Source organism: Lacerta agilis, chromosome 6 (genome assembly GCF_009819535.1).
Source record: "Lacerta agilis isolate rLacAgi1 chromosome 6, rLacAgi1.pri, whole genome shotgun sequence".
Taxonomy (NCBI): domain Eukaryota; kingdom Metazoa; phylum Chordata; class Lepidosauria; order Squamata; family Lacertidae; genus Lacerta; species Lacerta agilis.
This window is the reverse complement of record NC_046317.1, coordinates 41,858,465-41,885,225: the sequence shown is the minus strand read 5'-3', so window position 1 is coordinate 41,885,225 and position 26,761 is coordinate 41,858,465. Positions and strand designations below refer to the sequence as shown.

The window sequence follows — 26,761 nt, the reverse complement described above, 5'->3', positions numbered from 1 at the left end:
CACAACATCCTTTTACTACCTCTGTGTTCCAGGATATAGGGAGCGCATTATGGGTTTAGACCCAACTGCTGCCAGGAAAATGATAAACTCTGGTTACTTAAGGCCACTGTGGCATTGTATTACATGGCTTTACGTCGCCTCTTTTATACTGTCTACTACAATAAGGACAGGTGTCTTAAGGAAAGTGTTTACATTTCTTGAAAGCCTTTCTGTTTACCCAAGTTATGAATGCGCATTGTACCCGTTAAGTCTCAATCAGAGGCTCCCCAGATGAGATGTTTGCAAGTGTTTGCTTCAGGAAAGGTTTTCAGTCTTATCTCGTATTAATATTTTAACTATCCCAAAGGTGAGGAGCAGGTCAGATTCCATTAATCTTTGCTTAGGGCTCAGCAGCGCAAGAGGCAGAAAGACCTGCTACTTGCAAAAGGAAAATCACAGAGCAAGTGAGGCAATACCTTTTATGGAGGGGGGGACAGGACCCAGTAATGTTGAAAAATGCTGGATTACAAAAAATAAAAGTGTAAGTGTTGAAAGCAAACAGCAACAAGGGACTAATGTCACATTGGACAGGTAGAAAATTAGAAAAACGGAGCAGACTAGTCTGGAATCCTTTCCCTTGGTATCTTGTTAGGTTGTTGGGTCTTCTTGTTGTTGTTGTTGTTGTTCAGTCGTTCAGTCGTGTCCGACTCTTCGTGACCCCATGGACCAGAGTACGCCAGGCACGCCTATCCTTCACTGCCTCTCGCAGTTTGGCCAAACTCATGTTAGTAGCTTCAAGAACACTGTCCAACCATCTCATCCTCTGTCGTCCCCTTCTCCTTGTGCCCTCCATCTTTCCCAACATCAGGGTCTTTTCTAGGGATTCTTCTCTTCTCATGAGGTGGCCAAAGTACTGGAGCCTCAACTTCAGGATCTGTCCTTCTAGTGAGTACTCAGGGCTGATTTCTTTGAGAATGGATAGGTTTGATCTTCTTGCAGTCCACGGGACTCTCAAGAGTCTCCTCCAGCACCATAATTCAAAAGCATCAATTCTACGGCGATCAGCCTTCTTTATGGTCCAGCTCTCACTTCCATACATTACTACTGGGAAAACCATAGCTTTAACTATACGGACTTTTGTCGGCAAGGTGATGTCTTTGCTTTTTAAGATGCTGTCTAGGTTTGTCATTGCTTTTCTCCCAAGAAGCAGGCGTCTTCTGATTTCGTGACTGCTGTCACCATCTGCAGTGATCATGGAACCCAAGAAAGTGAAATCTCTCACTGCCTCCATTTCTTCCCCTTCTATTTGCCAGGAGGTGATGGGACCAGTGGCCATGATCTTAGTTTTTTTGATGTTGAGCTTCAGACCATATTTTGCGCTCTCTTCTTTCACCCTCATTAAAAGGTTCTTCAATTCTTCCTCACTTTCTGCCATCACGGTAGTATCATCAGCATATCTGAGGTTGTTGATATTTTTTCCGGCAATCTTAATTCCGGTTGGGGATTCATCCAGTCCAGCCTTTCGCATGATGTATTCTGCATATAAGTTAAATAAGCAGGGAGACAATATACAGCCTTGTCGTACTCCTTTCCCAATTTTGAACCAATCAGTTGTTCCATATCCAGTTCTAACTGTAGCTTCTTGTCCCACATAGAGATTTCTCAGGAGGCAAATGAGGTGATCCGGCACTCCCATTTCTTTAAGAACTTGCCATAGTTTGCTGTGGTCGACACAGTCAAATGCTTTTGCATAATCAATGAAGCAGAAGTAGATGTTTTTCTGGAACTCTCTGGCTTTCTCCATAATCCAGCGCATGTTTGCAATTTGGTCTCTGGTTCCTCTGCCCCTTCGAAATCCAGCTTGCACTTCTGGGAGTTCTCGGTCCACATACTGCTTAAGCCTGCCTTGTAGAATTTTAAGCATAACCTTGCTAGCGTGTGAAATGAGTGCAATTGTGCGGTAGTTGGAGCATTCTTTGGCACTGCCCTTCTTTGGGATTGGGATGTAGACTGATCTTCTCCAATCCTCTGGCCACTGCTGAGTTTTCCAAACTTGCTGGCATATTGAGTGCAGCACCTTAACAGCATCCTCTTTTAAAATTTTAAATAGTTCAGCTGGAATATCATCACTTCCACTGGCCTTGTTGTTAGCAAGGCTTTCTAAGGCCCATTTGACTTCACTCTCCAGGATGTCTGGCTCAAGGTCAGCAACCACATTTCCTGGGGTGTATGAGACCTCCATATCTTTCTGGTATAATTCCTCTGTGTATTCTTGCCACCTCTTCTTGATGTCTTCTGCTTCTGTTAGGTCCTTTCCACTTTTGTCCTTAATTGTGGTAATCTTTGTACGAAATGTTCCTTTCATATCTCCAATTTTCTTGAATAAATCTCTGGTTTTTCCCATTCTGTTATTTTCCTCTATTTCTTTGCATTGCTCGTTTAGAAAGGCCCTCTTGTCTCTCCTTGCTATTCTTTGGAAATCTGCATTCAATTTCCTGTATCTTTCACGATCTCCTTCGCATTTTGCTTGTCTTCTCTCCCCCGCTATTTGTAAGGCCTCATTGGTCAGCCACTTTGCTTTCTTGCATTTCTTTTTCATTGGGATGGTTTTCGTTGCTGTCTCCTGTATAATGTTACGAGCCTCCATCCACAGTTCTTCAGGTACTCTATCCACCAAATCTAAATCCTTGAACCTGTTCTTCACTTCAACTGTGTATTCATAAGGAATTTGATTTAGATTGAATCTTACTGGCCCAGTGGTTTTTCCTACTTTCTTCAGTTTAAGCTGGAATTTTGCTATAAGAAGCTGATGATCTGAGCCACAGTCAGCTCCAGGTCTTGTTTTTGCTGAGTGTATAGAGCTTCTCCATCTTTGGCTGCAGAGAATATAATCAATCTGATTTCGATGTTGCCCATCTGGTGATGTCCATGTGTAGAGTCGTCTCTTGTGTTGTTGGAAAAGAGTGTTTGTGATGACCAGCTTGTTCTCTTGACAGAACTCTATTAGCCTTTGCCCTGCTTCATTTTGATCTCCAAGGCCAAACTTGCCAGTTGTTCCTTTTATCTCTTGACTTCCTACTTTAGCATTCCAATCCCCTATAATGAGAAGAACATCCTTCTTTGGTGTCATTTCTATAAGGTGTTGTAAGTCTTCATAGAATTGATCAATTTCGGTTTCTTCAGCACTGGTAGTTGGTGCATAAACTTGGATTACTGTGATGTTAAAAGGACTGCCTTGGATTCGTATCGAGATCATTCTATCATTTTTGAAGTTGCATCCCAGTACAGCTTTCGCCACTCTTTTGTTGACTATGAGGGCCACTCCATTTCTTTTACGGGATTCCTGCCCACAGTAGTAGATATGATAGTCATCCAAACTGAATTCGCCCATTCCTGTCCATTTTAGTTCACTGATGCCTAGGATGTCAATGTTTATTCTTGCCATCTCATTTTTTACCACATCCAGCTTACCAAGGTTCATGGTTCTTACATTCCAGGTTCCTATGCAATACTTTTCTTTACAGCATTGGACTTTCCTTTCGCTTCCAGGCATATCCGCAACTGAGCGTCCTTTCGGCTTTGGCCCAGCCGCTTCATCAGCTCTGGATCTACTTGTACTTGTCCTCCGCTCTTCCCCAGTAGCAAGTTGGACGCCTTCCGACCTGAGGGGCTCATCTTCCAGCGTCATATCTTTTATATGCCTGTTGTCTTTGTCCATGGAGTTTTCTTGGCAGGGATACTGGAGCGGCTTGCCAGTTCCTTCTCCAGGTGGATCACGTTTGGTCCAAACTCTCCGCTATGACCTGTCTATCTTGACCTGTCCATAGCTTGCCTGAGTAATTCAAGCCCCTTCGCCACGACAAGGCAGTGATCCATGAAGGGGCGGGTCTTCTTATGCTCACATATACATAAGGAGAAAGCACGCGGGAATATTGTCCAGAAGCATCTGGAAGGGATGAAGCACCTCAGTGCACCTAGTCTCCTGTCAGCCTCATGGTTTGCTTATTGCCAATCCTGGGGCTGTGCCCAGACCATTCCTACTTCCCTGATGTCTCTCCCTCTTTCCTTGTCCCTTCCAGTAAGTGCAGCAGTGCAGCTGTCGGGAGTCCAAGTGCCCAATGCCACTCCTCCACAAAACTCGCCTCACCTGGGCTGATACAACACACGCTGCCACCTCAGGATTTGGCAACTCCATTCTGCTCCATGATTAATTAGGCCTACATTTCTGTGATATAAACATATGGGGTCAAAAGCCTTAAGCTATATCTAGTCACGCAAATCAGAAAATACAGTACACAGCCATATGTAATGGATACACAACCTGAGGTGTGCCTCATAACTTACATCTACATTTTCATATATTCTCCTCACTGGCAGCACTGTTAAAATAAACCCAAGATATTTCAGTCTCTAACCTTTCACAGTTTACACTCTGTATATTTTTAACCAAACAGAGCCGCCTACTTTGAATACACACTGCTGGGCTGGGTGCCCCATTGCTTGTCAAGGCAATATTTTCCTTCGTGGCAGGCCAAGCTGAAGCGTCCAGCATGCAGTATAAATATTTGCCCGCAGATATGTCCTGCATTCTTTCACGTAAGACATGATCCAGTTCCACCACCCATCACCCTGCCCCTGCCCCAGAGTCCCTGGTTTGAGAAGCTCCTGGTTGGTTGTGAGACTTGGCTTGAATCAAGTTGTCTTTATATTGCAGGAAACATCAATTCATGTAACTTTGGTGAATCCTTGAAGGTCTCCTTCATTACAATGAATATATTAGAATGAAAAATTAATTATTACATGATAAATATTTAAATGTGTTTCTTTAAGTATTTACTTTGAAAAGCATTTGTCCTTTGCAGATGTTAAGTGGCTAAAATACATGATCACCATTAGTGGCATGGCTGATCACGCTGCTCAGCCATTAACCATCTGAAAAGCGTAGATTGACACCTTCAATCTCAAAATTTGCACCACCATTTTCGTTTTTAACACAGTTACAACACTCTTAAAACATTGTTACATACTGTGCAACCTTGTTCTTCTTGGCAGCGCCACTATTTATGCACATTATCCAAATCTGTGTATTTATATTTGTACTGTTTAGCTGGTTTGGCCATTTAGCAATGATTAACCTGAAGTGTGAGGGACACAGGTGGCGCTGTGGGTTAAACCACTGAGCCTAGGGCTTGCTGATCACAAGGTCGACGGTTCAAATCCCCACGATGAGGTGAGCTCCTGTTGCTTGGTCCCAGCTCCTGCCAACCTAGCAGTTCAAAAGCATTTTAAAAGTGCAAGTAGATAAATAGGTACCGCTCCGGCGGGAAGGTAAACAGTGATTCTGTGTGCTGCTCTGGTTCACCAGAAGCGGCTTTGTCATGCTGACCACATGACCCGGAAGCTGTACGCTGGCTCCTTTGGCCAGTAACGCAAGATGAGCGCCACAACCCCAGAGTCGGACACGACTGGACTTAATGGTCAGGGGTCCCTTTACCTTTACCTTTACCTTTAACCTGAAGTGTAGGAAGCAGTACTGTTGAATGAGGCTTTGTGTTACATCCTCCATGACTGGCCACTCAGAAGATATTGGAATGGCCTGATCAGTTTTCAAGTGCCCAGTCAGCTGATTGATCTGACATTATCGCCCCCATGTTGAGACTAGTTGTTTGGGGTGTGCCTGGCCTTTAGTAGCTATGTGTGCCTTTTAAAAGTGCACACATACAGCCACTAGTCGGATCCGGTGCCATCCTAAGACATTTTGCTCCTTGGAACAAGGAGGAATAAGGAAGTGGAGACAAACCAAGATCAAAATTCACCTTTGGGAGAAATGAGGCATATATAGATACAAGCTAGCAGCCTAATACCTGACATTGCTCAGGAATTCTGAAAAATTAGGAAGCAAAAAAAATCAGCCTAGTTTTGAAAGGGTCAGTCCACCATCTTGATTTAAAATGGTTTCCAATTGTACCCAAACATAAACAAAAATCCACTCATTGTTCTCAGGAACCATCGTGTAAAATTTGGCTACGATATCATAGGAGGTGCCCAGATGTGTAGCAAACAGACAACTTTCCAAAATATATAGCAGAGAAATAAACAGAGAAAACATGCAGTCAGCTCTTCCAATTTATGCTTAATTATGCAGATTAAAAGATTATGGCATTTGAATAGTCCAAGTATTGGCAGCCAAACACTCAGAGCAGTAAAGTAGGAATCTCCATCACTGATGAGTTTAGGATGAATCATGCAGCCTTTGTTTTTAAACAAGGAAATTAGATTTTGAGGTGTGAACTCCTATGCATTTCTTCTATGCTTTCTCGCCACAGATAGAACATGCAGTTGACCATTTTCTATGAACTAACGGCAGCATTTTGTGTTTTAGATTGGAGCATCTCTGATGTCAAGCAATGTGGGGAGTGGCTTATTTATCGGCCTGGCAGGCACAGGAGCTGCAGGAGGATTGGCCGTTGGGGGCTTTGAGTGGAACGTAAGATTTCCTTGAAGGATTCAACTTGCTCTTTACAAGGGGTGTGGGTGTGGGCATCAGCTTAGTCAAGTGAAGACGTTATTTGGTACTTCCCAATGCCTGAATTTTATTGTATATCCAACAAAACAATTGGAAATGCATAACTGATTTCAGCAGAAACATTAGTAGGCTCGTGTGGCACATTCCAATGCAAATAAGCAGGATAAAATTAATGCTAGAGCACAGTTTCCTAGAACAAACAACAATCTGAAACTTGGAAACCTCTGTAGCTTCAGATTTTATTTTATTTTTGAAACATTTGTGCTAGCCAAAGCCAGGGCAACAAGACCCAGTTACCTCCCCAAATCTTCTCAAGAGGATCAGGAGAACACCCAGAACAGCACATGGGGGCATGGAGAAAGGGGAGATGATTCTATCTGGCAAGAAAGAATGAATTAGATGTAAGATTGCCTGTTCTAGGTCTTGAAACAGTGCCTATAGCTTTAAGAGCACTGAGTCATAAAGACTGTATATAGCAGCATAGTATTGAAAGAGGCTATTTGACCACTGTCCCATCTTCTTTAGGCTGCAGTGCCATCTAGGTGCTTGGTGCCACTGTTTCATTGGCTGGTGTCACTTGCAATCTGGGAACTCTTAAAACAAGTTTCTTGGTCTGAATCTGGCAACCTTAGCTGGATATGTATATATGACAAAAGTCAGAATGTGACTAGATTAACTTTTTGTGGTTTGGCATTATAGTTTACTATCTATCTGCCCTAGCCAGATGGGAGAATGAGCCCCTAGTTTTTACCATGTAACCTTGGTCATTTCTTGTTGGTAGGAATTGTTCTAGATAATTGTACTCTCTCCCAGAGTTGCCAAATGAGGAATGTCAAATAAAGGGTTGGTGCCCAGGATGGAAAAAAAAATATTTAGTGGATAACTTATTCTCTAGTTCATTGCTATGGATTTTAGAGAGCATTGGGGCAAATTTGTTACAAAATTGAAAAGGATGCTAACATGAAAACTACTAATGGCAGTATTCTACTCCTAAATGTGAAACTGTCTTCAAGCAAATGTTGATTCATAATAGTCACTTGCAGCAAACGTCAGTTGCATTAATACATTCCTGCAATAAACTCCTATAGAGATTCTGAAATAAAAGGATTATCTTGTGGAAAAAAATTTAAATGACAAGTGCCTTTTAACTTTCGTCAAATTCATGTTATGATGATGATGATAATATAGTATTTATGGTAGTTGAGAAGTAACGTGGTTCCCACTTCTATTTATTTCAAGGAGGTGTGCAGAAAGCAGGAGAAGGCAGGAAAAGTCCGCTGAGCAGGCATTTAGTTCTAAAGAAAAGGCAGCCTTTTCTGCTGAATAACTGGAAGTGAATTCGAAAGATGGCATTTTAAAACACATGGAACACAAGTACATGACAAATTCAGGTCAAAATTATGTTGCCCTGGCAAAACAGTCCCATCAAGATTGCAACCTCTGCCCACTCTCTGTGTAGCTGTCCAAGTGAACTGAAAGAGGCTAGCTCTGTGCTAGCATTGTTTGAAGATCATGGCTATGACGCTCTGCTCCGGGAGAAGCTGGTGCTGCATGCAGTGACAATGCTTCATTCACAGCGCAGGCCTGCAAACCCTGAGGGATGTGTGAGCTTCTCTGCTGCCAACAAAACCCGGCAGGTTGGCTGTCTCTAAGATGAATGACTCCTCTTGGTGCTAAAGGTCACCCAATAAGACACCTCCTGTTGCAACAACATTCACTCTGGCTAGAACAACAATGATATTGGATGAAAGAGAGGGCTCCAAAATTAGGCAGAATTCTTCTGAGCTATCAGCAATGTTCACCTTCAAGCAGCCTGATCCCATTGCTTGGCTTTAACCACACAGGCATAGGCAAACTCAGTCCTCCAGATGTTTTTGGCCTACAACTCCCATGATCCCTAACTAACAGGACCAGTGGTGAGGGATGATGGGAATTGTAGTCCCAAAACATCTGGAGGGCTGAGTTTGCCTATGCCTGGTCTAACAACATCTGGAGGACCATAGTTTCCTTACCCCCATGTTAAATCCTAATCCAGCCTTCACTAACCAAGTGCCCACCAGATGTTTTAGACTACAGTGTGGTACAAAATATCTGGAGAATACCAAGATGGTGAAGGCTGACCTTATCCTATGCCAAGCAAGTAGCGTGGAGTTCATTTATTTTGACCATCTGCCAAAAACTTCTATTGGTTTGCTTTTTATTACACTTATATCTCAACCTTTACCCCACCTCTTCATTTCATCCTCACAACAATCTTGTGAGGTAGTTCAGGTTGGCAGACACTGCCTAGCCCAAGGCCACCCAGTGAGCTTTATGGCTGAGTGAGGATTTGAACCCTGGTCTTCTGGATCCTAGTGGAATCTAACCACAACACCATACTTGACATATGCCAGTCAAAAATATTCACAGAAGGTGAGAAAGGTCAATACCCCATTCATATGCCCTGACAAATAAGGATGCAATTCTCCTTTTCTGACACATCTGTACCTTTTCAAGGGCAGGAGAGAGCTGCCGATAGAGGAGATACAATGGCTGTTGCATGGTTTGTGTCTGCTCCCACTGCTGCCAAAAACACCATTTGTTGTGCTTTTATCTTGTATTTTTTATCTTGTTAACTGCCCTGAGATCTTGGGATGAATGGCAGTATATAAATTTAATAAATAATAAATACTACTACTACCAGATAGAGTGGGGCCATGGTGCTCTATCCTCTGGCTGGCCCTCCTGCCTCAGTAATTTGTGAACTTGAACACAATACAGTGAAGCCTTCCAGCAGTCATAACCTTTTCAACACTACCACAGTGTTGTCACCCATTTCATTCGAGAGTGATCATGTTCCAAACCCTGAAATCTCTTTTTGCCCAGGATCTATTTCTGGCAACCCACACCCATGGCTTTTGTGATTCACCCTTGTCTTTTGAAAAGTACTGGTCAAAGATTGTATCCATTCTCATCTTTACTCCAATCTGTCTAGGGATGGGTGGACTCAAGGAAGCCCAGTCCATCCCAGTTATCAGAAGTGACAGGACTAAGTATATTCTGTTCCATTTCTAGGTGTATTTTTAAATTCCACCTGAAAACACACATTAGAAATATGCATTTAGAAGCAACTTATGAAGTGGTCTGAGCATTGCATTCACTTCCCTCATTTTTTCTGAAAGTGTGTTGCCAGCCTTCCATACCCTAAGCAGCTAACATATGGGTCTTTTTGCTGTCACATGCCTTGAATGAAGACAAAGCAAGTCTCCATTGCAGTGACAGTGCTTAATGATGTTCCTTTGCTTGGGGGGGGGGTGTACAGAAAAAAAATCCATAACTGCTTCCAACACTTAAAGGGGGGAGGGGACTGAACCACTAATGGAATCTGCCAACTTGCTGATTCTGAAGTGGATCGTTCTTCTAATCTGGGTCAAGATCTGACCAGATTGATCAGGTGAGTTCACACTGGAATCTGAATAGGGCAGATTCCCTCACCATTCTTACATATATGCATGTGCTCTTCTTCCTTGTTAGGCCACCTGGGCATTGCTGGTTCTTGGCTGGATCTTTGTGCCAGTTTACATCTCTTCGGGAGTGGTCACCATGCCTGAATACCTGAGGAAAAGATTTGGAGGGCAAAGGATTCAAATCTACCTGTCTGTACTGTCCCTCATCCTGTATATATTCACCAAGATATCAGTATGTATCTCGGGGAAATAAGAGTTGTAGCTTGTAGAACACAGCACTTTCACAAGGAGGTAATGGATTATCAGTTTCGACAAGTCATTCCACTATTCTCACTGAACCTAGTCCTAAATACTGGATCAGTCCCTTCACTATACATTATATACAAGCTTTCAGGGCTACCACTCCATGTTGGAGGAGGCCTGTGGTGGCCTCCCTCTTCCATCAATGGGCCCTGGTGGGTTTATGTGATAGTAAGCAATGGTTGGGTCTACCTGCCATTGCGATGTTCTCCCTAAAACCCTCATTACTCTGGGGTCTTATGAGAAATTTAAATGCAATGAGATCCTAGCTGCCTGATGCAGCTTGGACTGCCAGGCCAGCATTTCATTTAAGTGTCAACCATAGGCCCAGTTGGGGTGATGGAGCCTTGACAGGTGTCCAAAGATACCAGTTTTGCTAGTTTTTGTCAACACATGCATCAGTTGAGGTTCTGGCATTTCTGATGCCTGGTTTGATTATTTGCAAGAGTAATTTTATTGTAATTTTCTAGGTAGATTATTTGTTAGAGATGTCATAATCCGATGCTACTGGTATCGAGGTCCTTTTTTTCTTGTATTTGTTCCAGACAGATATTTTCTCTGGTGCACTTTTCATCCAAGTCTCCCTTGGTTGGAACCTTTACCTTTCTACAGTGATCTTGTTGGTTGTGACAGCCGTTTACACTATAGCTGGTAACTATGCTATATAATAATGCCAGTACGAAAAGCACAGAGTTCCTTTATATAGCCAGATAGTGTGGACAGTTTCAGGTCTTGGTTCATGGATATCAGTGAGGAGGCATCCAGTAGGTGGGGATTTCAACTGATACCAACCAAGCTACCTACCATGGACTTAAAAGTATAGCACCAGTAGTTAAGTTGGCAGATGGGGAATGTTGTAAACTTCAGATATCTCCAATGTGCTGCATTCAGACTTGTGCTTTCAAAACAACTTTGCTGGATTTGAGGATCATGCTACTTGAGGTGCTCAGCTGTGTGACTATCTTCCCTGAAGTGTGTGTTTAAGTTAAAGCAGCTGTGAGGAGCTAGTATCTGGAACAGGCATTTGCGAGGATGTTTCTCTCCTGCCCTGCAGACCATTTTACTCTTATTTTTTAAAATAAATAAATGCCATTTTCAAGGCCAGGTACTCTTTTTCCAGGACCTGTCTTCTTTTCCCATGGGTAGAGTCGTCATAGTGATCCATAGTTAAAAGCAGAAGTTAGCAAATGTGTCCTCTTTTTTGCTCTTCAAAATATGACCGCCCAAGGCCAGGCAGGCATGTTCCCTCCCCAAGAAGCAAAACATCAGCTTAGAGTAGGCAATGGGGGGGGGAATAGCCTATGGGGAAAGATGGAGAAATGGCCCCTTTCCCTTTCTGATCCTGACTGCAGTTTCCTGCAGTTGGTTGGTCACAAGTTTGGTCTGAAATGAGCAAAGTTTGAAGAAACAGTGATTTCATTATTCCATTCCTGCATTGCAGGGGTTTGGATTAGATGGCCATTGGGTTCCCTTCCAACTCCACAATTCTATGATTCCATGATTCATTTTATGTACTTAAAACCTTAGTATTCATATAATCATAGAAATGTAAAGTTGAAAGACATCCCTTTTATAACAGAGTGGGAGAAATCACCAAAATGTAGAAATATTGGTGAATGAATCAATTCTTTCTAATCTTTTTCACAGGTGGTTTAACTGCAGTGATATACACAGACGCTTTGCAGACTGTGATCATGGTGCTTGGAGCATTGGTTCTTATGTTTATCGGTGAGATGAAGATGGGATTGTGTTGTTTTATTTTTTTGGCTAATAGAATGACGCATCTTGGAAACCCCCCACCGCCGCCGCCAAAAACCATCTGGGTTGATGTCATCTCAACTTCTACATGAAACATTTTTTTATGAGAAGAGAAAACTGGACTTAAGTTTAGTTATATGTTTATTATGTCTCATCTAATATCTGCAAAAGCTCTGCACAATTAATATGGCTTGTTTAGCCAATGTGTGGTTTGTTTGAGCATCTGAACCTAGCCCAGCAGATTTAACTACTTTGTATTCTGGCAACAAACTACAATGCAAAGATATGTTTTGTTGTTGGCTTACAAAATGTGACTAGTTTTGACTAAAGTTTGGTGTAGTGCCTGAACCCAACAACCTTGCTTACTTTTGGTTTGTCTGGCCACTTAATGTGCCTTCCATGGGGGAGAGGGTAATTATTGGGAATCCATGGAGTCAAAAGCTTAAAGCCCTTCCTTCCAAATGCCATGGTCCCAATCCAGCTTGCCTCTCCCCGCAATACTATCCCCCCAACACAAAAGAATGAACAATTCACATTACAAGCTTCACATCTGGTTTGACCCTGCAAAATGTGGCTGGAGGGGATGATGCATGGCTGGGGGAAAATATGGATGGATGAAATGAGCTTGCTGACTGGACTGTGGCCTCTTTCATTTTAGGCTTTGATAAAGTTGGGTGGTACGAAGGACTGCAAGAGAAGTATAGTAGAGCCATCCCCAGTGTCATTGTGCCAAACACTACTTGCCACTTGCCACGGGAAGATGCCTTCCATATGATGAGGGACCCTATCAATGGAGATATTCCATGGCCCGGACTTATATTTGGCCTCTCAGTGCTTGCTCTTTGGTGCTGGTGCACAGATCAGGTAAAGTAAATCAGATAAAGTAAATATGTCTTTCTTGCTGCATGTTTGATAGATTTATCACTGTCCTCTACAGGAGAGTTTTAGGACTGATTTATTGTGCTGGGATCGAAAACCCATTGGATTTTTTCAGTCAAAATCAGCATATGAGATCTCAGTTTCCTTGTACTTACAGCACATAGGAATCATTTGTATTACTCAGATTCTGAGCACGCCTTAAAAAATTCAGAGGCAGGGTTAAAGCCTACTGTTACGAGAAAAAACAATGGGTGCCTTTCAGTGCTACTTGCACTTAGAGTAGGCCCATTAAAGTTAATGGACACAGCTAACTTAGGCTCACTAATTTCAGCAAACTGAAGAAACAGCCCTAACTCAGCCCTGTTACTTGAGGTAATGGAATAGAATAGAAACTTTCCTTATAGCCAGTCCAATTAACCATGCATTAATTGTATAGTACATTTAAAGCTCACAAATGGGTTTTTTTTAAGTAATTGATTAAAAGTATACATTTTAATAGGTACACATCCCTTATTTTTATATATGTATGTTTCATGTGTATTTAGGCAGATATTGTCTCTTAATTTGAGAAAGGTGATCTCTTGAAGATTCTTTACAAACCCTCTAGCCTAGCCTTCAGTTTTTAGCGACTGCCATTTCTTAACAATTTGGCCAAAAAATTGCTTTGACTATCTTGGTTCTCTTCCGTTTCCAAGAAAATGTGAAACAACCTGTGCAAAGTTTCCTTAAAACTAACTGGTTCTCCTTTCAGGTAATTGTGCAAAGGTCACTCTCTGCGAAGAGTCTCTCTCATGCTAAAGGCGGGTCTGTGCTAGGCGGATATTTGAAAATCTTCCCAATGTTTTTCATTGTCATGCCAGGCATGATTAGCAGAGCTCTCTATCCAGGTAAGCTTCTGCTGGCTGTACTAAGGCTACAAGTGCCTACAGGTGGCCATTTACAAGGAGGGTGGACAGCTGTAAACATGCAACCACCAAAGTAGGAACCCTTCCAGCTATATGGTGAGACAAACTTTCCCAAGTGGTCATTGGATAGGCAATAATATTGTGTTTGCAAGCAATTTGCAGTAAATTTATAAGCAGCATTCACAAGGTAAACACAGTCATCTGCTGTCACCCTATATATGTATGGGTGGCACTGTCAGAAGTAATAACATTTGGGACAGGAAACACATGGCATGGATCTCAAACACAACCTGAAAAGCATATGTCTGCTGCACTCTTAATCACCCATAAATGTAAACAGCAACTGCTTCCTCTATATCTCCTATAACTAAAACCTGCATTTCTTTATTTACTTGCTTGCTCCAGATGAAGTGGGATGTGTAGACCCAGAAATCTGTGAAGAGGTCTGTGGAGCGAAAGTGGGTTGTTCAAACATTGCCTACCCTAAGCTAGTAATGGAGCTCATGCCTGTAGGTAAGGTAATTCTATTCTCATCGAGAATAGCGCTGGCCTGCTGATGAAGTGGGCTAGTGCCTGGGTGGGCTGGTGAGAGTTGGCTGGTGAAAGATAACAAGGCTTTCCTTATTGACTTCTTAGGACTCCGTGGCTTGATGATTGCTGTGATCATGGCTGCCTTGATGAGCTCTCTCACCTCTATCTTCAATAGCAGCAGCACACTTTTTGCCATAGATATCTGGCAGCGACTCCGCAAGACGGCCACCGAACAGGAACTCATGATCGTCGGAAGGTCCTTTTTCTTCCCCACACCTTATCAAAAATACTCCCTGAGCAGACACTGCCCACAAACTGCCTAGTGCCCTCAGTTGCCCATTATCTGCAGGTGCACCTAGTGCAGTTTCCAAAGAGGTTTCATGCCCACGATTATCAAAATTCATTGTGTGCCCTCCTGTTAAGGTTCAATTGAAGCCCAAGCAATGCATGAACTGGGGCAAGAATTTGTGAGATGCTGCAAAAGTCACAGGAAACGTTCCACGGTATATATTCCGTTTCCAGGGCCGCATATTCCGCTTCAGTTAAGAACTGAAAGCAACTCAAACTGAGCCACGAAAGTCTCTGAACCTGATCCCAAAGTAGATTTGGGTGGACAAAACGTTCATGTCATTGCCCTCCACAGCTGGTGTCCTCCTGTCTCCGTACCCAACTCTGCAGCTTGTGCTGTTGGCTGTGTGCTCTCCCCATTTCTGGGATTGCTCTGCAGCTGTTCAAGTGACTTCTGCCTGTAAATAAAAAATCATGGCCGCCAGAGATGCCTCATTTCTGCGGGATGGTAGCTGTCCACAATCATTGCAGCAGCAGCATGTTTGCAGCTTTCCCTTACTGTCCTTTTGGTCAATGAAATGCACTCTCTGTCTGATGTCTTGACAAGGAGCACTTGCTGAGCTTTCCCCAAACCCCGTTGTGTCATGAGTGGGGAAATCCCCCCCCCTTTCCATGGCACCATAGAGAACATCAAAAGTTAAATTTGTCAAGTTGTGCAGAAGTAACATACTTTGTCCTGCTCTTGCAGGGTGTTTATCCTCATTCTCGTTGCCATTAGCATCCTCTGGATCCCCATCATCCAGCTAGCCAACAGCGGTCAGCTCTTTGACTACATTCAGTCAATAACCAGTTACCTAGCGCCACCCATCACTGCCCTCTTCATCCTAGCAATCTTCTGCAAGAGGATCAATGAGCCAGTAAGTACAGAATCAATGAGGAGGTGCGTATGAATAATAGCATCTCCCAAACGTCATCGTTTCATAGTTTTTAAGGGCAGACAAGACCATTCATTACGATTATATTGACTGACTTTCCCTTGAATGCAACAACTGTGGAATTTAGGCCCATTAGAGGACAGCATCTCTTTTAAAAAGATTCTCAGGGCTTTGATTACTGGTTTAACTGAAAGAAGTGATAAGGCACAGGAAGTGAGAGGGGGGGAGCAGGGAGAAAAGAAGGGACTTCATAAAGATTCACCAAACTTATTCTCCCCCACACCCACTGCTTAGAAAGCGATTCTTATTCAGAAACTGAATTTCCCTAGCTTTAATCTTCCAGTCATCAAATCTCCTTTGGTTTGAGACTTCAAGAGAGCTGAGCCGTACATAATTATGTGGGAGATCTAGCCACATTGTGAAATCAAGCCAAGTTTCACTTGTTCCTTTTTGACAAACTTGCTAAATAGACCCATTTCCGTAGAACTGTATGTCCTGGTATAACACCAGTACCTCAAGTTGAGGGGAGCCCCACTTTTCTCAAAACCCACACAAGTGAGCATTCAGTAACCTCCTTCTGGGGCTCAGGACTCAAACCCCAGGTGCCCCAGTGTGCAAGGAACACGAGATAGGACTTTACTTCCTGAGGACCTTGGGGACTGTGCCTGTCCCAAAACCATAGCATTTAAGAGGATAATTTGAATAGGTATACTCCCTTCAAAGGCAATGGGGCAACCCGAACATTGGCCAACTCACTTCAGGTCTTTGCCTCTTCAAACCCAGTTAAGGGTAGGGGGGGGGGGCTTTGCTTTTGTTTAAAGGGAATTTCAAGGAATAAAAAGAAACAGCATGGTGTAAGGTAAAACCAAACAAAAACACAGATTCATTATTCTACGCTACTTGTTGATGTGCAATATAATTTCCTAGCCTTTTAACCCATAGGAACCCATAGTTCTTTAATCAGTTTCCAACACCAGCTTTGTTCTAGATTCCCACCCACCCCCAGGTGAAAGCCATACATTTCATGCAAACTTAGGTTTTTCTATGCATTCAGTCCCCCTTGCTTGCTTTCCCTCCCCTTCCCTCCCCATGGGCACTCTTTCTCTAGCTCCATAGAGTTCCACTGCTCTTTACATTATTGTAACTCCAACCTCTCCATAAATGAACCCACACAAACATACACAGCTACATAAATATCATTTACATAGGTCTGTTGTTTACCCAGTGTGGTTTGGGCAATGGCTGCATTAATTATGTTCATATTCCAGCTAATTGTATAGCTTGACTGATGAAATTTACAGGAACTTGGAGGGGACCATTCTCACTTAATGCTGAAGAGCTAGTTTGGGACCTATCAATGTTCCTAGGGAGACTGATGGTCAAAGAGGGAGGGGTCCTGGAGAAACTCCACTTGATAATATTGATGCTCTTTAATCTGGGTTCCAACCAGGCACGCTCTTTTACCATTTCTGTGCTTGCTTTAATACATCCTTGCAATTTCAGTCCTATGTCCCGGGCACTAACTTGATATCTGATCCTGAGTTCATGCCCCAATGTTGTCAGCCTAATCCTAACTTCTCTTCCTGATCTGAAAGCCATCCTCTCAAACTCTGTAGCACTGCAACACTATAATCAGTTCACTCATTAGTCTTTGCTGTCTTTTCAATGTAATTAGTCCCACGGGAGCCTCTCTAGAAGTTTCCACTGTGCTCCTGCAGTAATTAAAGGCTTGTAACGATGTGGGTTCTTTTCTTGAAAATCTCTGCCAGGATGGAATTAGGGATCCCTGTTTTGTGTTAAGGATTCATGCAGTTGGTCCCACTCATTGTATGCCTTTAAACATTAAACTGGTGCTGTAGGATAAACTGTCCGAAAAGCTGTTCTGAAGGCATTACTTTAAAAAGGTAAATACATTGGCTCAGAGTGTTACAGTGGCCAAAAGCTTATTGGTCTAGGGATGTGGGGTTTTTTTGTTTTGTTTTGTTTTGTTATCAGAACCAAGAGAACTAAGTTAAGATTTGAAATAAGGCTTTCTAAGTCTAGGTATGGCAATCTTATATATTAGGTGACAATAACTCTCATAAACAAATACCTGTTAAAGTTTAAATGTAGTAAATATGTTTAAATTATAACTAAATGTGTTGTTAGCCCTTCTCTCAATAAAGAACAAAATTGGATCATGTTAGCCTATCCATTCTTAAAGAAATCAGCCCTGAGTGCTCACTAGAAGGACAGATCCTGAAGTTGAGGCTCCAGTACTTTGGCCACCTCATGAGAAGAGAAGACTCCCTAGAAAAGACCCTGATGTTGGGAAAGATGGAGGGCACAAGGAGAAGGGGACGACAGAGGATGAGATGGTTGGACAGTGTTCTCGAAGCTACTAACATGAGTTTGGCCAAACTGCGAGAGGCAGTGAAGGATAGGTATGCCTGGCGTGCTCTGGTCCATGGGGTCACGAAGAGTCGGACACGACTGAACGACTGAACAACAACAACAATTTCCAAACTGGGGTGTTTTAACAAAATCAATAAGCAAGTTGGTGGACTGGATTTAACTAAATCATTCCACCAGTGAAAGCCAGCCCAAGGAATTCCACTAGCATAACAGGGCTTTCCCCAACTCTCCTCCCCCCTGCACACCCTAACCTCCACTCTGAAGGGACAGGAGAACCCCCAGAACACCATGTGTTGGTAGCAGAGATGCCTCCCTTGGGCAAGCAGAAATACTTGCACTGATGGAGCAATCTCCTAAGCACTGCTTTGAATCCCACCCTATGTTTCCAACTCCTCCACTCAAATTTAGTCACATCTCCCTATGTTTTCTTCCCAGGGAGCTTTCTGGGGACTGATGTTTGGGTTAGCAGTCGGACTCGTTCGGATGGTTATGGAGTTTATCTACATGGCACCCTCCTGTGGTGAGGAGGACCAAAGGCCAGCTCTATTGAAAGATGTGCACTATCTGTACTTTGCTATCCTCCTGTGTGTGCTAACAGCAGCTGTCATCGTCACTGTTAGCCTCTGCACACCACCAGTCCCAGAGGAAAAAGTAAGTGGCTTTCAAGGATGAATGTTCTTTTTAAAACAAAACAAAACACCTCCACTTGCTTAGTTTTCCTTGTTGTACCTTGGACCCTTCAGTACTACTGTAAAATGGAAAGCCCTACAAAGAAGTCCTCCTTCTGAATGATCTTGCTTCCCAGGTATTATAGGGTTAAAAAATCATTTAGGCTCAGTGAGCCCTGGAGATGGAGAGAGCAGGCTTCCATGCTGTGAGGACACTACTGGCACATCCTATCAAGTAGAGAGGCAGACAGTGGGGAAGAAATCATATTAGCATGGGCTGCTGAGGAGGGGATGTAATGGCTCTAATTGAACCCTCTCTCGTATTTCAGAAGAGATGGCATCAATCTTGTAAGCTAACAAGATTAATATTGTTGGAGCCCTGGCATTTAGAAAGAACATTCCATCCCAAAGTGATCTCAATTACATTGAACGACTGAGGTTTGGTAGCAAAGAACTTTATTTCATTTGCTGCATAAAACCGGGTGTTTTTTTTTTAAAAAAGTTTTCTTTCAGTGAGTTCTTGAAGAGATGCTTTGAATACTTTCTCACAACTCTGGTTTCCCCAAAAGCAGTCCAATCCTGGTTTTGCTGGGTCAGCTTAGTGAATAATGGAAAGAGTTTTCCTCAGTGAGCAAAAGTATGGGTCATATTCTCAACTGATGTGAATAGACAATAATCCATAGGTTCAGAGTGCCTGTAGCCCTCAGCTTTCCCAGGTAGCCTTCCTTCCAGGTGGCAGACAGCTTCAACTCCACTTAACTTCCCATATCAGAGTGGGGCTCTCAGAATTGTATGGCCTAGGAATGGTGAAGAGATTTGTCCAGGCTGCATTTTTCAGTGAGCTGGACTAATATATATAATCTGGAGCATAATTATCCTTCAGATTTCACACTGGTCCGAATTTTAGAATGCAGGTTTAAAATACATATTTTGTGATAAAACGTGTACTTAAATATGAATTTTCAGACAGATAAAAAAACCAAAATGTAAATATGTAATGGAACATATGCAAAACTGACAAGGGCTGAAAAGAGAATGGGCCATTCATCCTAACATGGCCACAAAGGAGTGGTTAGTGAACCTCTGGCTGAAATGATCTCTTGAACCTATGCTTTTGAATGGATAAGGACCCTGGCTCATTGGTGCAGAGTTGAGTACAATCCTCCTGGAGTTTTATTTGGAAAAGAGTGGCTACACATGGCCTCGGAAAACTTTCTCTGTTGACCTTCTTGTCTGACAGTAGCAAATGGACAGAAGAGGAAGGAGAGATTTGTATCTGGTGTTCGAGTAGTACCGTTAATGCACCAAGCTTTAAATGAATTACAGCCTAAAAACAGCAAGCAGAAGCATTTTTCCCTGCTGTTTTGGACACTCTCCCATCCCTGTGGTGATGGATGCTGTACCGCAAAACAAATATGCAAAGAATTTGTTTGGTATGCCTCAGAGTTCATATGTCTTCATTGTACATAGCCCATATTGTGTCATGTCGCCCTTGAAAACTCTGCAAAGGAGCTTACAATTAAATTTGAGACTGTGAAGCTGAAACGCAACTGCCAGATGCCAGATGGCATTTTGGAAGAGAAGGATTTATTCTAGTTCGACAGAGGAAAAAGGGGGAGGGAAAACTTTTTTTAAAATCTTGACAAAGTTTCTTTTAAGGTTTGTCAGACAAGAACATGAGGAAGTGGGGAGTGGCAGAGGAGGAAGTGAGGTCACAACAGGATAGTGGTACTATATTAATTCAATTAAAAATTATATTCCACTTTTCTTTATAAAATAAACTCGGGACAGATTGCAAAAATAGTAAAATGTCTAAAAATACAATGGGAGTCAGAATTATGTGGGAGTAATGGGGTTGGTGCAGATCCCCTTCCCCACCACTTCTTTCTCCTCACAGCAGCTCCCCCCCCCCCAAATCCTGAAACTATTCTACTGAGGGTTAGTGGACCCTACTGAATTTATTTCTTTAGATGATTTATATGCCCAGGATAGTTTACAGCAAAGCACCCAGATCAAAATCCATAAAAAACCGAATAATCCTTTAACAGCACATAACAACTAATTAAGTAAAGGTAAAGGGACCGCTGACCGTTAGGTCCAGTCGCGGACGACTCTGGGGTTGCAGCGCTCATCTTGCTTTATTGGCTGAGGGAGCCGGCATACAACTTCCGGGTCATGTGGCCAGCATGACTAAGCTGCTTCTGGCGAACCATAGCAGCACACGGAAACGCCATTTACCTTCCCGCTGGAGTGGTACCTATTTATCTACTTGCACTTTCGTGCTTTCAAACTGCTAGGTTGGCAGGAGCAGGGACCGAGCAACGGGAGCTCACCCCGTCATGGGCATTCGAACCACCAACCTTCTGATCGATAAGCCCTAGGCTCTGTTGTTTAACCCACAGCGCCACCCGCATCCTCAACAACAAATTATTGAATAACAATTAACTAATAGCAGCAGCAGCAATCACATATCCCCTCCTCCAAATGCCCACTGAAAAAGATGAGTCATAACCAGCCTCCTAAAACTATAGATGGAACCAAATGCAGCTTAGCAGTGTATCAGGAGCCACCACTGAAAAGGCCCTTTTCAATGCTATCACACCATGTACAGTACCTCATTCCACAGAGAGACTACCAGGTGGGTTTCATCTTCTGATCTTAGAGCATGGAGAGGTTGAGCCAAGACATTGGGGGCTTTAAATGGTGTGGGCTGTAGCATGGGGAGCGAGGGGGAAGAAAGATCACCCCAAATCAGGCAGAAACATTTACCATGTTGCTTCCACTCAATTTTGTGGGATTCTCCCTCAACCCTTATGGTTTGAATGTCATTCATTCATCAGATAAGAAGGTTCTGCAGCCACTGGAGCTCCCAGCTTGTAGTTTTACTACTCCTTCACCTGCTCAGTGTAGCATGTAGAACTCTAGTATGTGCTTGAAAAAAAACAAGGAGGAAGACAGGCTAAGCAACTGATGGAGTAATGGGGTCTCAGGTTGGCATGATAGGCCTTTCAAAGACACATGGTCTCTCTCCAGATGAATACATATGAACTCTAGTATGTCAAAAATAAGTGTCCTACACAAGCCAAAGTCATGATGAGCCTTGCCCATGAATCTGTTTCCTATCCAATAAGTGCATTTTAGAGTTACAAGCATTAATCACGCCTGCACTTAACTTAGTTTAAGTGTTTTTGTCGCTTCTGCTAAAACTATTTTATTTCATCCTAATGTATCTCTTCCCCTTCACTCACCAACAAGCCATTTGTGTTCAGAGGAAGAGGGAAATGTCTCCTGGATCCTTTTGTGTCCTCCAATTTCATTACATTCTAGTTAGATTTAATGAGTAACCAAAAGGGGGGGGGTGAGGAAAGGAACGTAAAAAAGAAAGAAGCCCCTAAAAGGATTCTTCAGGAAAGATGAGGATCATCAAATCAAAGCAATTTAGCACAATGTGACAAGAAAGATTAGCCTTGCCTGATGCTCATCTTGGTTGAAAATAATTTAAATAAAGCTATAAATCTTCTGGAGATTATACAACTTTTTGTGTCAGCTGGAAACTGCCTTTCAGATTTTGTGCCTGAAATTCAAAGTATTAAAACTACTGTTCATTTATAAGTGACCTTTTGAGAGTTACTTTCCAAGTAGAGTAGTATGCTAATGGCATGTTATGTGCAAATGTGTCTGTATTAGAACTGCCTACAACATTTTTGTTTTTTAGAAAAGCAACTTTAGGAGGGGTCAGTTTGGAGCAGAGAAGTGGTGTGTGTGTGTGTGTGTGTGTGTGTGTGTGCTTAATGCTTCAACACAAGAGAGATGGGTGGCTTCCACATGAACTGGTGCTGCTCCCACATGCAAGTTTTTCAGTGTTCACATGTCACCATCCTCTTCAAAATACCCAGGAGGTTCCGGTTCTCTTTTCTGTTTTGTATATATAAAGGTTTTGTGTGCTATTCTACGATTCTATAATTTTATATTATCGTGATTCTGGGAGACAGCGAATCACAAGGTACTTACTTTTGAGTAGATATGCATCAGATTGCGATGTGCCTTTTTAGTACGAGTTGCAAGACAACTTATCCCCACTCAATTTGTGTGGCCTTTAAGCCCTTCTATGTCAATCTGGCCAGGTCTAAAGCAAGCAGACGCATAAGCTAAACAACACACAAATATTCTGTGGCTTTCACTTCCTTGCTTTTAATTTGCAAATTATTCAGCTTGCCCGACTGACATGGTGGACTAGACACAGCAAAACAACTGGAAAAGACCTGGAGAGCCACACCTGCCCAAGCACAGAGATGATTCCCTCCAAGAGAGAGAACGATGTAGATACTGTTCAATCAGAGAATGGAGATTTAGTATGTAAAGAACATGGAGGTATGTTACCTGTTTCCTCCTGCCAGTTGTATATGTATGTGCACAATATACAAAGAACATCCAGGGTCCATCAAAGCCAATAGATGACTAGAAAGCTTGCTCCATAACCTGGTGTCCTCTGTTTAGTACAGGTGGTGTGCCAAACTAGACACGCCAAGGTAGATACGTGTAACTTTCTGCTCGTGTTATAATGTATTGTACTTTTTCCTGATTTTATGGTTGTATCTTTTTGTAAACTGCTTTGAGGGTTTTAAAATCAAGCAGTGTGTAAATTTTATGAAATAAATAGAGAGGAGGAAAATGTTCCTAGAAATTAGCCGAATCTATTAGCATTGTTTTGTTTTTTGCAACATGTGCCAAATTCCACAAAAACTGATCATTGTAGCAAGCATCCCGTAAGTTACATTTTAGGACACCCCCCCCCATGGCTGTTGTTCTTTAAGAGGCCTATTTTGAAACAATTTCCTTTGATGTGTAACAGTTCTCCACTAAAATGAGGGAAACCAAAGATTGGAAAGCTTAATTGCACTTTTGGTCAGAGGAGTTACTCTTTTACAAGTTCACAGCACTGCAATGTTATCTTCCGGCAGCAATTTGAGAGCAGAAAAGGGAAACCCAGTGGTTGCAACTTGAAAGTTGGCTGGATGTAAAGTGTTGTGTTTAGCTGGAGTAATCATCATTCATTATCACAAAAAGATCTTACATAAAATGTTTTAGTCGTTTTCATACAGAATGCGAGAGTCAGCTCAGTAAGGAGATGCCACAAATATGTGTCTAGGATTAAAGCCATTCTCCTTGCCTCTCAGTCTAATCCACAGGTATAATGGAAAGCAACAACAAAGCAGCTTAAAAACCAATAAATGTATTATGACAATAACTTTTGTGGACTGTGGATCTGTCAAATCCACTTCCCCTCATCAGATGCATCTGACGAAATAGACTGCAGTCCACTAAAGTATAAATCAAAGCATGATAAATTAGTTTGGTCACATCCACACCATACATTTAAAGCACATTTAACACACATTTAAGACACACCGATTCCCACAAGCAACCCTGAGAACTGTGATCTCTTAAGGGTGCTGGGAATCCAAGCTCTGTGAGGAGTAAACTGCAGTTCCCAGGGTTCATTGTGGGGGTGTAAATCCAGCAGAGTTAAAAGTCACTTGGCGGTAAACATGCTCCACTGGTGAAATGTTTTGTACCAGTGGAACATTGTTCCAAAAGAGCAAATTTTTGTGCAATCGACTATGCAATCTGTTGCACTGGCTTCCTCTGTTGCACATTTAAACTCACCCTTGCACTAGCAGACAGAGCAATGGATAAAGCCTGTGGTCTTTAAGGTGCCACAACACTTTGTTGTTTTTGCTGCAGCACACAGCTACACTTCTGGAAATTGTTGCATAACAAGTAAAATGGGGTAACGTTTACAAAGCCCCCTCCCCAAATCCTTGGATTTTTTAAGTTGGCTGAATTCCCATCCTGTGCTCAGAGCTGTTGGATTTACCTTCATCAAAGTGTTCTGTTTAGAACTCATTGTCCCATATCTTAGTACAAGGATGGGGAAACTGTGGTCATGCACATGCTGTCAGACTCCAACTACCATCAGCCCCAGACATCATGGCCAATAGTCAGGGATGATGGGAGAAACATCTGGAGGTTCCCTAGTCCTGCTTAGTGTCTATGGAATAACAGCTATGCTAGCCCACATTTTAAGCCCAGGCTTTTGAACTGAGAAAAAAGGCAGGGAATCAGGAGACGGGGACACTATTATCCTCTGAAGCTCCTTATTTTGGAGAGGTCCAAAGAAAACAGATCTGGAAACCACTGAAAAATGAGGAGACACCAGACTTTTATCTGTAGGTCCGACAGGTAGTTTGATTCACATTCGAAGCAGCTGTTCAACCTAATGTTGTTAATTATTTGTCACCTTTGTTTTCACATGAACTAAACTCATCTGTCCTTGCATCTGTTTGTAAACAGCTATCTTGAAGATGAGGTTATTAGCACTCACGGCAAAGGAAATGTAACATGCTTCATGTAAAAGCATAATGAGGCTGTGTGTGTGTGTGTTTATGCCATTTAGATATAAGGGTTTCCTTCTGTTTTATATCTGGTCTGTTCTACCATGAGAGATGAAGAGGTTTAAGAGGTGAAGTGAAGCTTTCCCTAGCAGGCAGATGTTATTAAAGACACAGGAGCTGAGAAAGACAGGGTAACAATGCTATGCACACACATGTGACTGAGGAAAAAAAGCTAGCATGGCAGCTTATTTTAACCAACAGATCTCATTTGCTGGAGGGACTTCACAGAAGGAAAGCAGGACAACAAAGCAAGAACCTCTGTACTTCACAGCTTAGCATTCAGGAGCAAGGGCTTTGCCTGCAGAGGCATAGCAAGCCGCTTGGCTGCCGTGGGCGGCAAGCCAAGCGGCACCCCCCCAGGGGTGGGGCCTTGCTCCGTAGCGTATGCATCATGACATGCGTGGTCTGCCTGGACTCCCAAGCCACCACCCGGCACCATTTCCGTGTGGTGGCTGCTCGTGCGGAAGGGCTGCCAGGCGGCGGCTTGGGAGTCGCACTCACAGGGTGTGTGTGTGTGTGTGGCCGGGTGGTGGCTTGGGAGTCAGTCTGCCCGGCCACCCCCCCCCCCCAGTGTGATTCGCAAGCCACCACCCAGCAGCTCTTCTGTGCGAGCAGCCACAGCACGGAAGGGATGGAAAAGGGGTGCCGGGTGGCTTGGGAGTCCGGGCAGACTTCATCTGTCTCTGTCATAAAGTTACCTCATCCTGCTAAAACTGTAAAATAGCATTAGTGGTTCATATAAACACACAAAACAAAAACATTCATTTTCCTCATTTTTCCCATTCAGGAGCAAAGCATCCTTGTTGGAAGAAAGTGTATTTCTGGTTCTGTGGGATTTCCACCGACCCCAAGCCCACTTTAACCAGAGAGGAGGAAGCAGCGCTTGAAAAGAAACTCACCAGCATCAAGGAAGAGCCAATGTGGAAGGCTGTTTGCAATGCCAATGCTGTAGCGCTCTTGGCTATTAACATCTTCTTATGGGGTTACTTTGGATGAACACAGGATTTCCTTGTTCCAGTTAGAACAAGCACAGGCATCAACCGGAAGCTACAAGTTACAATTCATTCAGCCATGGACCTACACAGTGGCTTTAGCTGGTCCCCTTCCCTGTCTCCATCCCTATCAGTGATATCTTGACCTACCTCATTGGGTTGTTGTGAAGACACACGATAAAGTGATTTACACACAAGTCTAAAAAATATTTATTATTAATAGCTGTTGTTGTTGTTGTTGTTCAGTCGTGTCCAACTCTTCATGACCCCATGGACCAGAGCACGCCAGGCACACCTATCCTTCACTGCCTCTTGCAGTTACTTTCCTCCAAAGCTCCATGCTTCTGAAAATGGAAAGACATCTTCTTTATTTATATATAAAGTGGGGAGAGGAACTACAGGATAATTTTTAAAGCAAGAAATGCAATTAACATACCTTCTAGTCAGTCTTATTTCTTGAATGGCATGTGGGTTATAACTCAGTGGCAGAACAGGTTCAACCCCTGACATCTCCAGGCAAGACTGGGTGAAACCTCTGCCTCAAAACCTGGCTGCTAGTCCATGTAGACAATACTAAGCTAGATGGGTCAATTATGTGACTGGGTAAGGAAGCTTCCTATGTTCCTACCCGCAGGTAAGCCCTCAGCACAGGAGGCAGCTAATACCAAGACTGCATTCACTGTGCTCCTTTGGCAGCTGCCTATG

At 42.9% G+C, this 26,761-nt stretch overlaps 1 protein-coding gene across 3 annotated transcripts in view; it reads left to right on the top strand.

The window, feature by feature from the left end:
* Positions 1–26,247, top strand: part of SLC5A9 (solute carrier family 5 member 9) — a 29,336-nt gene extending 3,089 nt beyond the window's left edge. Inside the window, exons 3-14 of one of the 3 annotated variants that reach the window (XM_033152188.1) lie at positions 6,362–6,466; positions 10,019–10,183; positions 10,797–10,902; positions 11,899–11,979; positions 12,668–12,873; positions 13,640–13,775; positions 14,199–14,306; positions 14,430–14,580; positions 15,361–15,529; positions 18,377–18,592; positions 22,821–22,980; positions 25,852–26,245. In XM_033152188.1, the coding sequence (XP_033008079.1) occupies positions 6,362–6,466; positions 10,019–10,183; positions 10,797–10,902; positions 11,899–11,979; positions 12,668–12,873; positions 13,640–13,775; positions 14,199–14,306; positions 14,430–14,580; positions 15,361–15,529; positions 18,377–18,592; positions 22,821–22,980; positions 25,852–26,060 (1,812 nt within the window). In that variant the 3' untranslated portion in view covers positions 26,061–26,245. Of the gene's footprint in view, positions 1–6,361; positions 6,467–10,018; positions 10,184–10,796; positions 10,903–11,898; positions 11,980–12,667; positions 12,874–13,639; positions 13,776–14,198; positions 14,307–14,429; positions 14,581–15,360; positions 15,530–18,376; positions 18,593–18,938; positions 19,092–22,820; positions 22,981–25,851 lie in introns of those variants that run through there. The other 2 variants (XM_033152190.1, XM_033152191.1) reach the window with 2 other exon arrangements.
* The last annotated feature ends 514 nt before the right edge of the window (positions 26,248–26,761 follow it).